The 17,003-nt window shown below is 42.1% G+C and overlaps 1 protein-coding gene across 1 annotated transcript in view; it reads left to right on the forward strand.

Moving 5' to 3' along the window:
• SUDS3 (SDS3 homolog, SIN3A corepressor complex component) overlaps positions 1 to 14,330 on the forward strand; it is a 129,440-nt gene extending 115,110 nt beyond the window's left edge. Inside the window, exon 13 of the mRNA XM_070386129.1 lies at positions 14,309 to 14,330. Within this exon, the coding sequence (XP_070242230.1) occupies positions 14,309 to 14,315 (7 nt within the window). The 3' untranslated portion in view covers positions 14,316 to 14,330. The remainder of the gene's footprint in view (positions 1 to 14,308) is intronic.
• Positions 14,331 to 17,003: the final 2,673 nt, after the last annotated feature.

Below are 17,003 nucleotides of genomic sequence, written 5' to 3' on the forward strand. Positions count from 1 at the left end.
GGGAGCTGCCAAGGTGGGGCCTGTAGTATTCTCCTGGGGCTGGTGTCCCTCCAGGATGTGACGTGTAAACATCTCAGGTGGTTCCATGTGTTGGCTAGCTGTCCCTCTTGCTCTGTCTTCAAGTGAAGCCCTGTTCTCCCAGAAGGGGGTCTTGTTTATCCAGACGTCCCTCACTCCTCTGTAGGCAGCCAGGAGGGATGGAGAAGAAGGAAGTTGCAGGAAAGCAGCAACGGATTGTGATTTAGGAAATAAAAATAAAAATTTGTAGCTGAAGAATGCTTTGATCAAATGAAGACTTACTAGGAACTCTACCACAGAAAGCAGATCTTTAAAGGTGCTTTTTAATATCAATGCTTTGGATAGTGTTTTTGCAATATTTAGTAAGGCTAAATAAACACGGCACAGTCTATGATTCATCTGGTCCCCTTGTTCAGAGGTCCCCAACCCTCGGGCCGAGGACCTTTACTGGTCTCATGGCCTGTTAGGAACTGGACTGCACAGCAGGAGGTGAATGGCTCTGAGGGTAGGGGGAGTGAGCTAGTGAAGCTTTGTTTGCTGCTCCTCATCACTGGAATTACTGCCTGAACCACACCTCCTACCAGTCCATGAAAAAATTGTCTTCCGGTCCCTGGTGCCCAAAAGGTTGGGGACTGCTGTCCTTGTTGGTCTATCCCTAGAGAATTGCTCCTCAGACTTTACTGGAGCGATGAAGAACCTGGGGATCTTATCAAAATGCAGAGCTCAAAGGATCCTGAATGGGGCCTGTGGTTCTTTTAACCTGGCTGGCCCCCAGGTGGTACTGATGCTCAGGCCACACTTTGAGTAGCAAGGCCCAAGGGAACGGCTTTCTGAACTTTCTAGGCTCTGCCAGTAAAATAACACATTTCAAATGGCAACCCAGTATACAGTTATCTATAATTGAAGCAGAAGTTTTATGAAGCAATACTTATTCTTGCCATATGATGCACTTTAATATTTTGTTTTCTGCCAAAAAAGAAAAAAAAATAGCTGTGTTGACCACAAAGCCACTGAAATGATTTCATTATTCACTGGTGGGTCTCCAGCCACACTTTGAGAAACAGAACCCTGGAGAAATTCTTACACACAAGGAAGCAGGAAGGCTCACTGATGCATTGTTTGTAATAACAACAAAAAAATTTTTTTTGGAAAAAACAGAACAAAAGGAAAAATAGCAACTCTAAAGACCTATCCACATGAGAATGTATCAGTGCATTTATGATATATGCATACAGTGGAGCGGTGAAAATAAGTGAATTTGAACCACATGAATCAACATGTATCTCAAAAACAAGGTTGAGTTAAAATTCAAGTTGAAGTATACGTGTTCTAGGACACCATTTTAGAGACTGTTTAGAAACAGGCAAAATAATTCAATTTGTTATTTAGGAATTCATACATATGTAGTAAAGGTATAAAAGTGCATAAGGGAATGATTAACTCCAAATTCAGGGGACTGATTTCCTGTTGGGAGAGAGTGGACTTGGGTGGAGGTGCCTTTGGGGCTTCATTAGTATATGTACAGCTTCATTTCCCAAGGTGGGTGATGAGTCCATGGTGCTCATTATCTTGGTGTCTGTCGTTTTTTCTTTTTTTCTTTTAATAGGCTAGAGGCATTTTGTAATAATTAAAATTTTAAAAAGAAAAAGAAAGGAGAAAGTGCTTGAGTTGAAGTTTGTGGGGATTTTTGTTAGTTTCTCAGGGCTGCTGTAATAACACATTACTAAAAACTTGGCGGCTGAGGACAACAGAAATTTATTCTTGCACAGTTGCTTAGGCCAGAAGTCTGAAATCGAGGGGCTTCCCACGTGGCTCAGTGGTAAAGAATCTGCCTGCCAGCGCAGGAGGTGCAGGTGATGCGAGTTCGATCTCCGGGTTGGGAAGATCCCCTGGAGGAGGAAATGGCAACCCACTCCAGTATTCTTGGCTGGAGAAATCTGATGGACAGAGGAGACTGGTGGGCTACAGTCCATAGGGTTGCCCTATGGACAGATACAACTGTCAGATACAACTGAGTGACTGAGCACACACACAGGATGAAATCAAGGTGTCCTTAGGGTTTGTTCTTCCTGAAGGCTCTGAGCCTCTCTCTAGCTTCTTATGACTGCTAGTATTCCTTGCCTTTCCTTTGGTGTGGGGGTGGGGTGGGGGGCTTATCACTCCAGGCTCCGTCCCTGTCTTCACATGACTTCTTCTCTGTATCTCCAGTCTCCCTCTCCGATCTCTTACGGGGATTTCAGTCACAGCCTAACTCCTGGGATGATGTCATCTGGAGATCCTTAATTTAATTTTTTTAAATTAAAAGACTCTATTTCCAAGCAAAGACTCTATTTCCAAGTAAGTTCACAGTCACTGGTATCAGGGCTTAGTATTTGGAGCAGAGCTGGGATTCTAGAGCCCATGGTTTGAAATTATGATTCCCTACTGTCTTCCATCAATACCTCTTTAGGTCTCAATTCCTTCTTTTCTCCAATGGGACTAACAGTTCTGGCCTTTTAGGGTTTTTCTTAGGGTTCATTGAGCTGTTGTGTCTAAAACACTTATCCTGGTCCCTGGCATAGAATAACTAGCAGTTGTTATTATTAAGGGAGGGGGAGTAAGGCATGAAACATGGATCCCCCGCTTCCATCCTTCCTCAGACTGTGTGTGTTTAGCAGGACTTGTATCTCACTCATTTTTGTTCATTTCATTTTTAAACCCATGTGCAGTGAACACTTACTATGTGCTTGGCACTGCTCTAGATCTTAAGACAGGATCCTTGTCTTCAGAGTCTAGTATTTCCCCACTAAGCCCAGTAGGTGGTTTTATCTCCACCCCACCATTTCCCTTAGTAGGCCCTCAAGGAATGCCTGCAGGATGAATGACTGAATAAATGAAAGCAGAGGAAGTGAGCCCCCTCACCAACTGCATCCATTCAACTGTGAGAATTGCCAAGACTAGCCCTGGGATAACGGATTAGCCCTGTCTTTCATTAAGGATGGTTTCATCCATCTGAAGGATGAGGATGATAGTATATTCTTTGTAAATCTGTTGGTGGCCTAATTAACTAATATTTATAAAGTACCTCTAAAGCTACATAAGAAAAGCAAGGTAAAAATACCTGTATTATTGGTATTGCTCAATTACTTTCCCCCTGCAGCTGACCTTGCAAATGTGTTTCTTGAAACAGGAAGAGATAGTGTCTAGTTTGAAGATCATTAAACCCCAATAAAGATCATCTGGACTTGCCTATAGTTCCGATGGTAAAGAATCTGCCTGCAATGCAGGAGACATGGTTTCAAGCCCTGGGTCAGGAAGATCCCCTGGAGAAAGGAATGGCAATCCACTCCAGTATTCTTGCCTGGAGAATCCTGTGGACAGAGGAGCCTGGTGGGCTACAGTCCATGGGGTCGCAAAGTGTCGGACACGACTAACACAACTACTAAAGATCATCTACTTGATTAGAGCCAAAACCTACCCTTTCTTCTCTTTCCCAAGGCTGTTTTCTTCATACTCAGGCGAGCTGCCTTGTTTTGGGAACATCTGCTATTGAGACAGTAGCTTTCTTTCTTTGTATCTGTCATTTAAGGCATGTATTTCCACCACAGTCTTCCTGGGGCTTCATCTGGGCTTATAACATAGTTAGAAGGGCCACAAGAGCATTTGCATAACTAGCTGTTGATTTGAATATAATTTACATAACCTATCTTGGTTTATGCAGTTATATCTTATTTGGTTTCTAAAAGCTTTGTCATTTCTGTTTATATTTTCATAGAAGTGGCAAAGATTTCAGATCTCGTGAGGAACTCATTCTCCCAGAGTCATTGGAGTAGAAGAAAGAGACATTTAACATCTACCATGTGCTTACAAATGTGATTTTGCTAATTTAGTCCACTGATTCTCATATTTGGCTGCACACTGTAATTGCATAGGGAACTAAACAATACTGATGCCTGATCCCCACCCTCAGACATTATGATACAATTAGGGGTAATGGGGGTAGGGGTGGCAGCCTAGTGTCAGGAGTTTTGCTGAAGCTGAACATCTGTCTCATTGGAAAAGACCCTGATGCTGGGAAAGATTGAAGGCAGAAGGAGAAGAGGGCGGCAGAGGATGAGATGGTTAAATGGCATCACTGACTCAACGGACATGAATTTGAGCAAACTCCTGGAGATAGTGGAGGACAAGAGAGCCTGGTATGCTGTAGGTCCATGGGGTTGCAGAATCAGACACAACTTAGTGACTGAACAAAACCAAAGATGATTCTAAGATGTAGCAAAGATTGAGAACTACTTACTTAATATCCATAAAAAACCCATGAACAACCCACTACCCCATGTTAAAGGTAAAACTGAGGCTTTGGACATCCATACTGTTATTAATGTTAATAGCTGATCATTTTGAAACTTATTATGTGCCAAATTATGCTAAGCACAGTGATATTTGTGCGTATTAAATTTTTGCAATGAGTTTTTGAGCCAAAGGTTAATATTTTCCTCTTACAGATAAACAAACAAAGCTCAAAAAGATTCTAATTAGCCCAAAGCCTTCCAAACTAACAAGATATCATTCACAGGAGAGAGATGACTGTGCTTAGATTAGGATCAGACTGTGTTGGGATTTGAATTTTGCTTCTAACCTCTGCCTGATGCCTGATCCAACTTGTATGTTCCTTGAGGATCTTCTCTTTGTCTTTTCCTGTGTTCTTTTGGGCTTAGCATGGTGCTGGAATCTTCACAGGCACCTGGAAAATACTGAGGGTTGTTATTGCTGTCCAGTCGATAAGTCATGTCTGACTTTTTGTGACCCCATGGACTGCAGCTCACCAGGCTCCCTCTCCTTCACCATCTGGAGTTTGCTCAAACTCATGTCCATTGAGTTGGTGATGCCATCCAACCATGTCATGCTCTGTCATCCCCTTCTCCTCCTGCCTTTAATCTTTCCCAGCATCAGGGTCTTTTCCAGTGAGTCGGCTCTTCGAATCAGGTGGCCAAGGTATTGGAGCTTCAGCTTCAGCATCTGTCCTTCCAATGAATATTCAGAGTTGATTTCCTTTTGGACTTACCTGGTGGCTCAGATGGTAAAGTGTCTGTCTACAGTGCAGGAGACCCAGGTTCAATCCCTGGGTTGGGAAGATCCTCTGGAGAAGGAAATGGCAACCCACTCCAGTACTCTTGATTTCCTTTAGGACTGACCAATCTGATCTACTGAGGGTTGGGATGAAGCAGCTGGGACCAAGGAGTGGACTTTACAGCCAATAACCAAGACCTTTTTACTGAAAGATCAGCTCTCCCTCCCTTCCTGTCCCTTCCCGCCAATATTTATTGAGCTTTGTGCCAAAGACACAAGCCAGACAAGGGCTGTTATGTAGCATCCATCATTTGTCATCCAATATTGGAGCTTTGAATTAACCTGCAGAAGTCAGGCTGTTCTCTTTTCTCCCTGTAAAATGAACTGAAGCTGTTGTGAAGAAATAGTTTCAGCACATCAAAGGGAAGAATGGTGACTTGTTTTTATTTATTTGGGTTCTTTTTTCTTCTTACCTGGGAAATGTCAAGAGGAAAGAAATTTTATCACATTAACTAGCCAAATATGCTCCTGAAATCGTGAGTCGTTGGGTGCCATGCTATTCAAATATAAATTTACTCATTCAATTCAGTACTTTCTGAGCTCCTGTCATGTGCCTGGCACTATTCTAAATGATGAGGACCCAGTAAAAAATGAGGCAAATTCCCTCTGTCTGTGGTGACCTGAATGATGAGAAGAAACAAGTCCTGTGTAGATCTGGAGAAAGAGTCTGCCATGCAGAGGCACCAGCAAGTGAACCCTGAGATGGGAATGCGCTTGGTGGATTCATGGAGCAGGAGTGGGGAATGTGGTTCCCAGTGGCTTAAACAGAGAGAGAGGGTCAGCGAAGTGGCAGGGCCGGATCTCACAGTGTTCAGGAGCCACAATAAAGCATTGGAATGTTCATTTGAATGAGATAAGAAGCTGTTGGGTGGTTTTAAGCAGGAAAATGACACGATCCAACTTACATTTCAGAAGGATCACTCTGGTTGCTGTGGGTAGAATAGACTGTAGGGAGCAGGAGTGGGAGCCTGGAGCTGACTTACAAAGTGTTGAAAGGATCCAGGGGAGATATGATGGTGGTTTGAACCAGAGGGTTGCAATGAAGGTGGCTAGAAGTGGTTGCATTTGGCATCTGTTTTGAAAGTTGAGCCTACAGGACTTGTGGTGTTGGATGAGGAAAAGAGGAATTTTGGTCTGAATGGATTAAGGCACCATCTCCTGAGGTGGGAAAGATTGAAGAAGAAGCAGTTCATATTCAACTACGTGTGAAAAATGTCATGTATTGTATCTTCTTTTTAGCAAATTCACAGTCGCATATCAAAGGTTTTCAGATGGCCTGCAGTAAAGAGATCTGCTTCATTTTGGCTAACCCAGTATTTCTAAATGTATTTGATCAAGTACAATAATTCTAACTGCCCCTTGGAACATGTGGCAAGGTTCTTGAAACTTTCTTTGAGTAAGACTATCGTTAGTTAGAGTATAGAATCTCGTGTGTGTGCTTATGTCTGCCCAGGTATGGAAAGTGACTTATAAGTGTTTTTGCAGTGTTCTAAATTCTGGTGGATGTGCTGTGGGCTTCTGTTCTTTCCACCTTCAAATACTTCACCACCATCCTCTTCCATCTAGCTAGTATTCCTGCCTCCAGGCTAACCGAAGCTTATCCCTACACCAAATTAGAGAGAGCTAATAGGAAAATCGGTAGCACTCTCCTGCCTGGAACTTTAAATGGCTCCCCATTGCCTTCAGGATGAATACCAAATGCTTTGCTATGGCTTCACCATATGCTTTGTAATGTGACTTTCTGCTAACTTCCTAGCCACCTTTGAGCTCTGTGTTCTAGTTAAACCGAACTTTTTAAAGCTTCTTATGCTCTTTCACCTCTGTGCTTTTGCACACTCTCTTCCTTCTACCTGGAATACTTCCTAAGCTGCTTTCTACAACCTTTGAGTATTATCTCGAATAGTATCCCTTTGTGAGCAATCTCTTGACTTCTTATGCTTGGGCTAGGCAACTCTATTTGTGCTCATGGTCCCCGTAGCTTCTTTTCCCTCCAGCTTTATTGACATATAGTTGACAAATAGAAATTATATATATATAGGTGTACAATTTGATTAGAAATTTTTTTTTTGACTGTGCCTCACAGCTTGTGGGATTTTAGTTTCCCCACCAGGGATTGAACCCATGTCCTTGGCAGTGAAAGCACAGAGTCTTAACCACTGGACTGCCAGGAAATTCCCTACAACTTGATATTCTGATATATGGTACATTGTGAAATAATCACTACAATCAAGCTCAGGTCTAAGCAATGATATTTTCGATGTGATACCAGAAGCTCAGGCAACAAAAACCAAAATAGACAAGTGAGATTGCATTCAACTAAGAAACTCCTGCACAGCAAAGAAAATAGTCAGCAGAGTGAAAGAGTGAAAGGCAACCTACAGAATGGGAGAAACTATTTGCCAACCATGTATTTCACAATATATAAGGAACTCATACAACTCAGTAGCAAAACCCCAAATAGTCCAATTTAAAAAATGGCCAAGGGACCTGAATAGATATTTATTAAAAGAAGACATACAAATGGCCAACAGGTATATGAAATGCTGCTCAGTGTCACTAATCATCAGGGAAATGCAAATCCAAACCACAATGAGATAACGCCTCATACCTGTTAAGATGACTGTTATCATAAAGACAAGGAGAACAAGTGTTGGGGAGGATGTGGGTGAAAAGGAACATTTCCTTGTGTGCTGTTGGTGGGAATGTGAATTAGTACAGCCACTAAGAAAAACAGTATAGAGCTTCCTCAAAAAATTAAGAATAGAACTACCTTATGATCTAGCAATTCCACTTCTGAGTATATGCTCCTAGCTTTTCATAGTATTTATCACATGTTTTGGGGGGATCTCTCTTCCCCATCAGTGGTTGAGTTTCATGAAGGTTTGGCCAATTGTCTTGTTTTCCATGATAATCCTAATGCTTAGCACAATGCCTGGCACAGAGTAGTAAATACACAGTAAGTTGCTATAGAGATAAATGAATAAATAAGTGAATGTAGCTCTCTGGATCATTAGCAAACAATCTTCAGACAGTTTTTATTATTTTGCTTCCTATGATCTGGGAGTCTTAAAATTTTCACAGAGCTAGAAGGAGGTTCAAAAGGTCCTTAAATCCCTCTTTCTGTCTCTAGACTGAATTCTACTCAGGATTCTTTAACAGGTGGGGAGGCTGGAGGTCATGGACAATGACCAAGACACTGATTGACTTCTGCAAACCTCTGCTGGAAAATCAGAGATCCCTGGGAATCTAGGAACTAGGATACAGTTTGTGTGTGTGGAGCATACAGCTGGGAAGATAGACTCACAAATGAAGTTCCAGGAAGATAGAGCTAAAAATGGAGATTTGGGGAGCGGTTTTTGGGAACATGAAAGAGGAGAAATTAAGTTCATCTGAAGTCAAGGATTGAAGAAGCTATAGGAGAAAGAGTAGTAATTAACTTGGGCTTTTAGGGGTGACCAAGAACCTGCCAGCCAGGAATCTGAGATGGGGGCCTGGAGGGAAGGATATTTAAAGTAGAATAAGAACACAAAGATGAGGATGTTGGTGGCATGTCTAGAGGGACATGAGTTGTATGCCCAGTGATTCAGGTGAGGTTGAGACTAAGTTTATATCAGTTAGGGTGCTTTGGCTTATGATTAAAAGAAAGCCATACCAAAAGAGGTTCAAATGTCAGGAAAAAATTATGTTGCATCATGAGAACTCTGGAGGGAGGTAATTCCAGAATGGCTAATTCAGCAGCAAGAAAAAAAGTCAGCTTTTCCTCACATTGCCTTTCCAGTGAATGAATATGCGGTTGTGTCTTCTTCTTCTTTTTTTTTAATTTAATTTAATTTTTTTTTTTTGGCTACACTATGTGGCATGTAGGCTCTTAGTTCCCTGACTAGGAATTGAACCTGTGCACCCTGAATTGGAAGCATGGAGTCTTAACCACTGGACTGCCAGTGAAGTCTCCTTCTTCCATTGATTTATTTTTTGTAATCAGTAAGGGAAATATTTCCCAGAAGCTCCACACCCAAGCCTGTTGGCCAGGATTATATCACATGTCTAAGCCTGAGCTAAGTCCCAGCCAGAGACATGTGCACTCTGCAATTGATGTAGGCCAGTCAAGATTTACACCTGCATCCAGGACTGGAGAAGCTCTCCTGGGGCCCATGACTGTTCAACAGATGAACAAAATCAGGGTTCTGGTAACAAGAGATGGGAGGGCAATGGGTTAGGCAGCAAATTTTGGCCACCGTGGGGACCTGGAGCACCTGGGCTCTGTCCAGGGTATCAGCTCAGCTCCAGCCCAGTGTTGCCATATGGGAGGGGCCTAGTGTTACCAGAACTTGTAATTTTATTTTGAAAAAACGTTGCATGTATTTGGACAGCGGACAGTGAGCCAACAGAGATGAGATCTTTCACTTATTCATGTATTGGCCGTGCTGGGTCTTCGTTGCTGAGCACGGGCCTTCTCTAGTTGCGCAGGCACAGGCGGAGTGGTGGTGGGGGGTGGGGGTTGCTCTTTGTTGTGGTGCACGGGTTCTCACTGCTGTGACTTCTCTTGTTGTGGAGCATGGGCTCTAGGTGCTTGGGCTTCAGTAGTTGTGACACGTAGGCTTAGTAGCTCCAAGGCATGTAGAGTCTTCCCAGACCAAGGATCAAACCCTGTGTCCCCTGCATTGGCAGGCAGATTCTTAACCACTAGACCACCAGGGAAATCCCAAGACTTGTAATTTTAGAAAAAACCCAGAACTGGAGATTTTTATGTGAAGTCTTGTAATTTCTAAATGTTGTAAACTAATTAAAAAAATAACCCAACCTGTTTAGTACAAATAAAATGTTTGTGGATCAATCGTTTGGGAAAGCGAAATTTCCCCTTCACCACCAACTCAATTTTCCTCTCCTGTCCAGAAATGAACACTGTAAGTCACATATGTATCATTCCGGACCTTTCATTTTCTGTGAACTTACAGACACTAAGCACACTTACACGGCTTTGTTTTTTGGTGTGTGTATGTGTGCACGTGTATGTTTAACCTCTGGGGGATTTTCTTATGCATATTGCTTTATGACAAGCTGTTTTCACTTAACAAGGGGTCTCAGAGATCTTTCCATGTCAGTGCATAGAGATTCATGAATGATACATGACAGAGAGAGGAGAGGGAGAGAAAGATTCTTGTCAGTTATGCCCATAAAGAGTGTTCCATAGCGGTGTAAATAACATTCCTTGGCACTCCCCTGTGAAAACCCCTTCTAGCATGAAAATTCATTCATGGGAATTCTTTTGTTTTTGGATGGCGGAGTGGCCTTGTAATGCATCCCATCAACGTGGCTTGTATGAACTGCAATCCCTGCAATCATTTTCTTGTGTGTTTCCAATTAGGGTGAGCCACCAGGGCAGTTCTTGGGAGATCTGGAGGGCACAGGGGAACAGCAGCCAATTTGTAGCTTACGCGTGTTCTTGCTAATCTGCTTGATCATCTTGGGGACATGGTGAGCAGTGGATGGCTCCCCTTTCAGTACCTCTGACTCTCAGGCTGGGTGTGTGTCTATGTGCAGCTCTGTGACTAAGGGCCCAGCTTCCTCAGAACAGTCAGAGCACTAATAACAGGGACAGTGGGAATGGTCATGGGTTTTGTGGTGTTCCAGCACATTCTCCCCACCTTGTGCCCCCCTTTCCTTTACAACTGCCTGTCCCAAGGATGTCAGTCAAGCTGCAGCATCAGATGTGAAGACAACAGCCCTTCAGAGACTGCTTAATGAGCTCCCACAGTTGCATAAAGCCAATTTACTGTAACAAATTCCTTTTGTTTTGCATATATTTATATATAGCTTCATAGAGATATAGAATATATATTTAAAATGTTATATGTAAAATAACATGTGTTTTAAATATATGAAAATGTATGTATATATGTGTGTATGTATATTTGTATGTATCTATCCACATATCTGGGGCTTCCCTGGTGGCTCAGTGGTAAAAAATCCGCCTGCAAATGTAGGAGACACGGGTTTGATCCCTGGGTCAGGAAGATCCCACGGAGAAGGAAATGGCAATCCATTCCAGTATTCTTGCCTGGGAAACTCTACGGACAGAAGAGCTTGGTGGGCTACAGTCCATGGGGTCACAAAAGAGTTGGACTCAACTTAGTGACTAAACAACAACAGCAACAAATCCATCTATCTGTGTGCTAGTGGTTTTGCTTCTCTGGTTGATACAAAAGAATTTCCATCTCAATAACAGCAGCAATTGCAGCAACCGTAAGAAACATGGAATATTTTTTAACTGTCAGGACTGTGCCAAGTACTTTAGGCATACCAACTTATTTAATCCTCCCACAATAATTCTATAAGCAAGGGCTATTATTCCCCTTTTACATAGGAGGTGCACAGGCTTAATGAAGTTAAGTCACTTGACTGCCATCATAGACATGCAGAGCCTGATGCCAGCCTGCGTCTATCTGACTCTAAAGCCTGAACTTTAAACCATCACACGGTATTGCTTCCCTTAAACAACAAGCTCTAGCAAGACTTCACATTAGGAATATGGTTTATGGATATTCTGCACTGTGAATATTGGCATATCCTCCAACTGCAGAGGAAGAGAGGAGAGTGTGCTCACTTTGGAAACAGGATGTTCCATCTTTGGAAACAGGATGTCATCGAGAGTCTGGTTTACAAGCAAGTGTGGCATTTTCACTGACTCATAAAACAGGCCCCCTGCCTGGCCTCCTTCTGGAAGCCACTCGTGTTCTTTGAACAGAGTCTGGTACGGGTACCACTGGTTACGCACAAGATGACTTTAGGCAGCACTGAACATTGCATACAGTTGAATCACATTGCTATTCTTTTTTCAAATGTCTTCCTATTGATTATGGCTGCTGCTGCTAAGTCGCTTCAGTCGTGTCCAACTCTGTGCGACCCCCTAGACAGAAGCCCACCAGACCCCTCCGTCCATGGGATTTTCCAGGTAAGAGTACTGGAGTGGGTTGCCATTGCCTTCTCCACTGATTATGGCAGGGAGACAGTATTCACTTGGTACTAATACGTTTCTAACACCTCTCTAGTGTTGGCTAATCTACCTTTGAACAAGAAAAACAAGGCCATTGCCTGAGAGTCTCTAGCATGCAACGGTACCTTTAGCAAATTAAGTAGCACTGGTTATGTTTTTTTTGTTGTTGTTTTACTGTTGTCTGTTTGACAAGGGAGAGTGGTTTTACATTTATGTTATATGCTAGAGTTCATATGTGAGAATTTTCCTAATTCAAATGATGTGAGGCAGTTTAAGAAGATACACAATAGTGCCTTGGGTTTTGGTGAAAATTGTTAAGGTTCTTAAAAAAGGACTGAATTCTGTGAAGCAATGGTTGGGTCAACATGGTGAACCAACTAGTCAGTATGACTTATATTGTTCCAGTCCTGTTGGTATATCAGGACCCATTTCAAACCCATCGTGGTGACTGCTCAAAAAAATATTTGTTGAATGAATGAATAAATGCTTCAAGAAGTCTTCTCAGTCCCTTCTAGCTCCAAAGATTCCTCCTACTTGGGAACTCACAACACTTACTAGGCCAGTACCCATTCAATAAGCATTTTTTTTTACATAACACCTGTTGTGTGCCTGGTACCAAAAATGAAGCAGCCAACCAGATACCAAATATAGGGCAATTAAATGAGTATATTATGTGACAATACTGCTACAGTATTTTTCTTAAAAAGTTTTAATGACAGTATGGACTTTTTCATATGCTAGGCCCTATTTTCCATATTAATTCTAACTCAAAGCCAGGTCCAAATGACATACTGAGAAAACTAGAGAAAATAGGATGAAAAAGGAAAAAAACAAAAATGATTTGGTAATACACCTAGAACTGTACTAACGCGTTAGCCACTAGTCACATTTCATGTGCTGTTGAACCCATGAAATGTGACCAGTCTGACCTGAAATGTGCCTTACTTGTAAATTACACACTGGTTTTCAAAGATTTAGCATGAAGAAAAGACTGTGAAATACCTCATTTATAATTCTTTATATTGTAACTTGATGGAATTACATTTGGGATATAGTGGGGTAAATGAAATAAATTATTATTTTTTAGAGACATTTTTTGGGCTTCTCTGATAGCTCAGTTGGTAAAGAATCCACCTGCAATTTGGGAGACATTGGTTTGATTCCTGGGTTGGGAAGATTCGCTGGAGAAGGGATAGGTTACCCACCCCAGTATTCTTTTTAAAATTTTTTGAACCTTTTGTTTTGTATTGGGGTATAGCTGATTAACAAACAATGCTGTGATAGTTTCAAGTGAACAGTGAAGGGATTCAGCCATACATATACATTGAAATGAAGTTCAACTATTTCTTCTTGATTCTTTAAGGTGGCCAGTGGAAAATTTAAAATTACAGATGTGGGTAATATTCTCTTCTGTTGGGTAGTGCCAGTGGCTAGACTGTGTGGTCCAGGAGGGGAGACACCTGTCTCCTTAGTTCATGCTGTGCTTCCAGCATTCACCACAATGCCTAGTACATAAAAAGTGCTCAGTAAGTTTTCATTAAACCACACTGGGCATGTGAGTCATGAAAAAGCTTTTAGGCTTCTTCAACAATGGGCTCAGTATCCAACTCTCATTGCTGTTTCTTGGACTTTACTAATATTTTTTTCCTGATAATCTTTAGGAACTCTACTTTAAAAAAACAAAAAAAAAGAGCTCCAGATAAGAGCCTCAGATAATGATTTAATTTGGATCCGACAAGCCAGTTATTGCAGGTCAATTAAGTGCCACTTTATGATTTTTTAAAAAATAATTTATTTTTGGTTGTCCTCTGTCTTCATTGCTGTGTGTGGGCTTTCTCTAGTTGTGGTGAGCAGGGGCTACTCTTCCTTGCGGTGCATGGGCTTCTCACTGTGGTGTCTTCTCTTCTTGTGGAACAGTCTAGGCACACAGGGCTTCAGCAGTTGCAGCACAAAGGCTCAGTAGTTGAGGCTCTCGGGTTCTGGAGCTCAGTAGTTGTGGCTTAGGGACTTTAGTTGCCCGAGGTATGTGGAATCTTCTTAGACCAGGATTGAACCCCTGTCCTCTGCATTTGGCAGGTAGATTCCTATCCGCTGTACCACCAGGGAAGTCCCATTATATGATTTTAAATCTGTTTTTTTTTTTTTCAGATTAACCACCACTAAATGGTTTTTTTTTTTTTTTGGCAGAAAGTGAAGAAGAACTACAGAGCCTCTTGATGAAAGTGAAAGAGGAGAGTGAAAGAGTTGGCTTAAAGCTCAACATTCAGAAAACTAAGATCATGGCATCTGGTCCCATCACTTCATGGCAAATAGATGGGGAAACAGTGGAAACAGTGGCTGACTTTATTTTTTGGGGCTCTAAAATCACTGCAGATGGTGACTGCAGCCATGAAATTAAAAGACACTTACTCCTTGGAAGGAAAGTTATGACCAACCTAGACAGCATATTAGAAAGCAGAAACATTACTTTGCCAACAAAGATCCGTCTAGTCAAGGCTGTGGTTTTTCCAGTAGTCATGTATAGACACGAGAGTTGGACTATAAAGAAAGCTGAGCACAGAGAAATTAATGCTTTTGAACTGTGGTTTTGGAGAAGACTCTTGAGAGTCCCTTGGACTGCAAATAGATCCAACAAGTCCATCCTAAAGGAGATCAGTCCTGGGTGTTCATTCAAAGAACTGATGTTGAAGCTGACACTCCAATACTTGGACCACCTGATGCGAAGAGCTGACTCACTTGAAAAGACCCTGATGCTGGGAAAGATTGAGGGCAGGAGAAGAAGGGGAAGACAGAGGATGAGATGGTTGGATGGCATCACCAACTCAATGAACATGAGCTTGGGTAGGTTCTGGGAGTTGGTGATGGACAGGGAGGCCTGGTGTGCTATGGTTCATGGGGTTGCAAAGTATCAGACAGAACTGAGTGACTGAACTGAACTGAACTGAAATGGTTTTGTCATACATATTTTTGGTTAATATTATTTTAAAACTATTTTCAATTATTTAAAACATCAATGGACACTTACAAAATTCTCTTAAAGGCAAGACCTATATATTTTTTAAATCCCTTTGGTCATTTGCAAACTGATTTATTATAGAAGAATAAACACATGTAATTTATTAAGGAGTAAAATAACCAAAATATCTTTAAGGATTCTACAGACAATGAATATCAGGTGAGAGCAAGCAGACAAAATTGACTGAACAGTGAGCTCATATTTGTTGTTGGTGGTGATGTCCAACTCTTTGGGACCCCATGGGCTGCAGCGTGCCAGGCTCCTTTGTCCTCCACTATCTCCCAGAGTTTACTCAAATTCATGTCCATTGAGTTGGTGATGCTATCTAACCATCTCATCTTCTGCCTCCCCCTTCTCATTTTGCCTTCAGTCTTTCCCAGCATCAGGGTCTTTTCCAGTGAGTTGGCTCTTTGCATCAGGTGGGCAAAGTATTGGAGCTTCAGCTTCAGCAACAGTCCTTCCAGTGAATATTTAGGGGTGATTTCCTTTAGGATTGACTGGTTTGATCTATTTAAAGTCCAAGGGACTCTCAAGAGTCTTCTCCAGCTCCACAATTCAAAAGTATCAGTTCTTCAGCACTCTGCCTTCTTTGGGATTCCCTGGTGGTTCAGTAGGTAAGGAATTCACCTGCAGTGCAGTAGACCTGGGTTCGATCCCTGGGTTGGGAAGATCTCCTGGAGGAGGGCATGGCAACCCACTTCAGTACTCTTGCCTGGAGAATCCCCATGAATAGAGGAGCCTGGTGGGCTGCAATCCTTGGGGTTGCAAAGAGTCGGACTCGACTGAGTACTGCACTGCCTTCTGTATGGTCCAACTCTCACATCCATATATGACTACTGAAAAAGCCACAGCTTTGACTAAATAGATATTTGTTGGCAAAATGATGTCTCTGCTTTTTAATATACTATCTAGGTTTATCATAGCTTTCCTTCCAAGGAGCAAGCGTGTTTTAATTTCATGGCTGCTGTCACTGTCTACAGTGATTTTGGAGCCCAAGAAAATAAACTCTGTCACTGTTTCCACTTTTTGTCTTTTATTTGCCACGAAGTGCTGGGACCAGATGCCATGATCTTAGTTTTTTGAATGTTGAGTTTTAAGCCAGCTTTTTCACTCTCCTCTTTCATCCTCATCAAGAAGCTCTTTAGTTCCTCTTGACTTTTTACCGTTTGAGTGGTTCTGTTCAGTTCAGTTCAGTCGCTCAGTCATGTCTGACTCTTTGCTACCCCAAGGACTGCAGCACACCAGGGTTCCCTGTCCATCACCAATTCCTGGAGCTTGCTCAAACTCATGTCCATCAAGTTGGTGATGTCATCCAACCATCTCATCCTCTGTCATCCCCTTCTCCTACTGCTTTCAATCTTTCCCAGCATCAGGGTCTTTTCCCACAAGTCAGTTCTTCGCATCAGGTGGCCAAAGTATTGGAATTTCAGCTTCAGCATTAGTCCTCCTAATGAATATTCAGGACTGGTTTCCTTTAGGATTGACTGGTTTGATCTCCTTGCCATCCAAGGGACTCTCAAGAGTCTTCTCCAATAGCACAGTTCATATCTGAGGTTGTTGGTGTTTCTCCCAGAAATGTTGATTTCAGTTTGTAATTCATCTAGCCTGGTATTTTGCATGATGTACTCTGCATAGAAGTTAAATAAGCAAGGTGAGAGTACACAGCCTTGTTGTACTTCTTTCCCAATTTTTAATGAGTCTGTTGTTCCATGTCCAGTTCTAACTGTTGCTTCTTGAACCACATACAGGTCTCTTAGGAGACAAGTAAGGTGGTCTCTTACTCCTTTCTCTTTTAGAATTCTTCACAGTTCGTTGTGATCCACACCATCAATGAAGCAGAAGTAGGTGTTTTTCTGGAATTCCCTT

This window comes from Bos mutus, chromosome 17, assembly GCF_027580195.1.
Source record: "Bos mutus isolate GX-2022 chromosome 17, NWIPB_WYAK_1.1, whole genome shotgun sequence".
NCBI lineage: Eukaryota > Metazoa > Chordata > Mammalia > Artiodactyla > Bovidae > Bos > Bos mutus.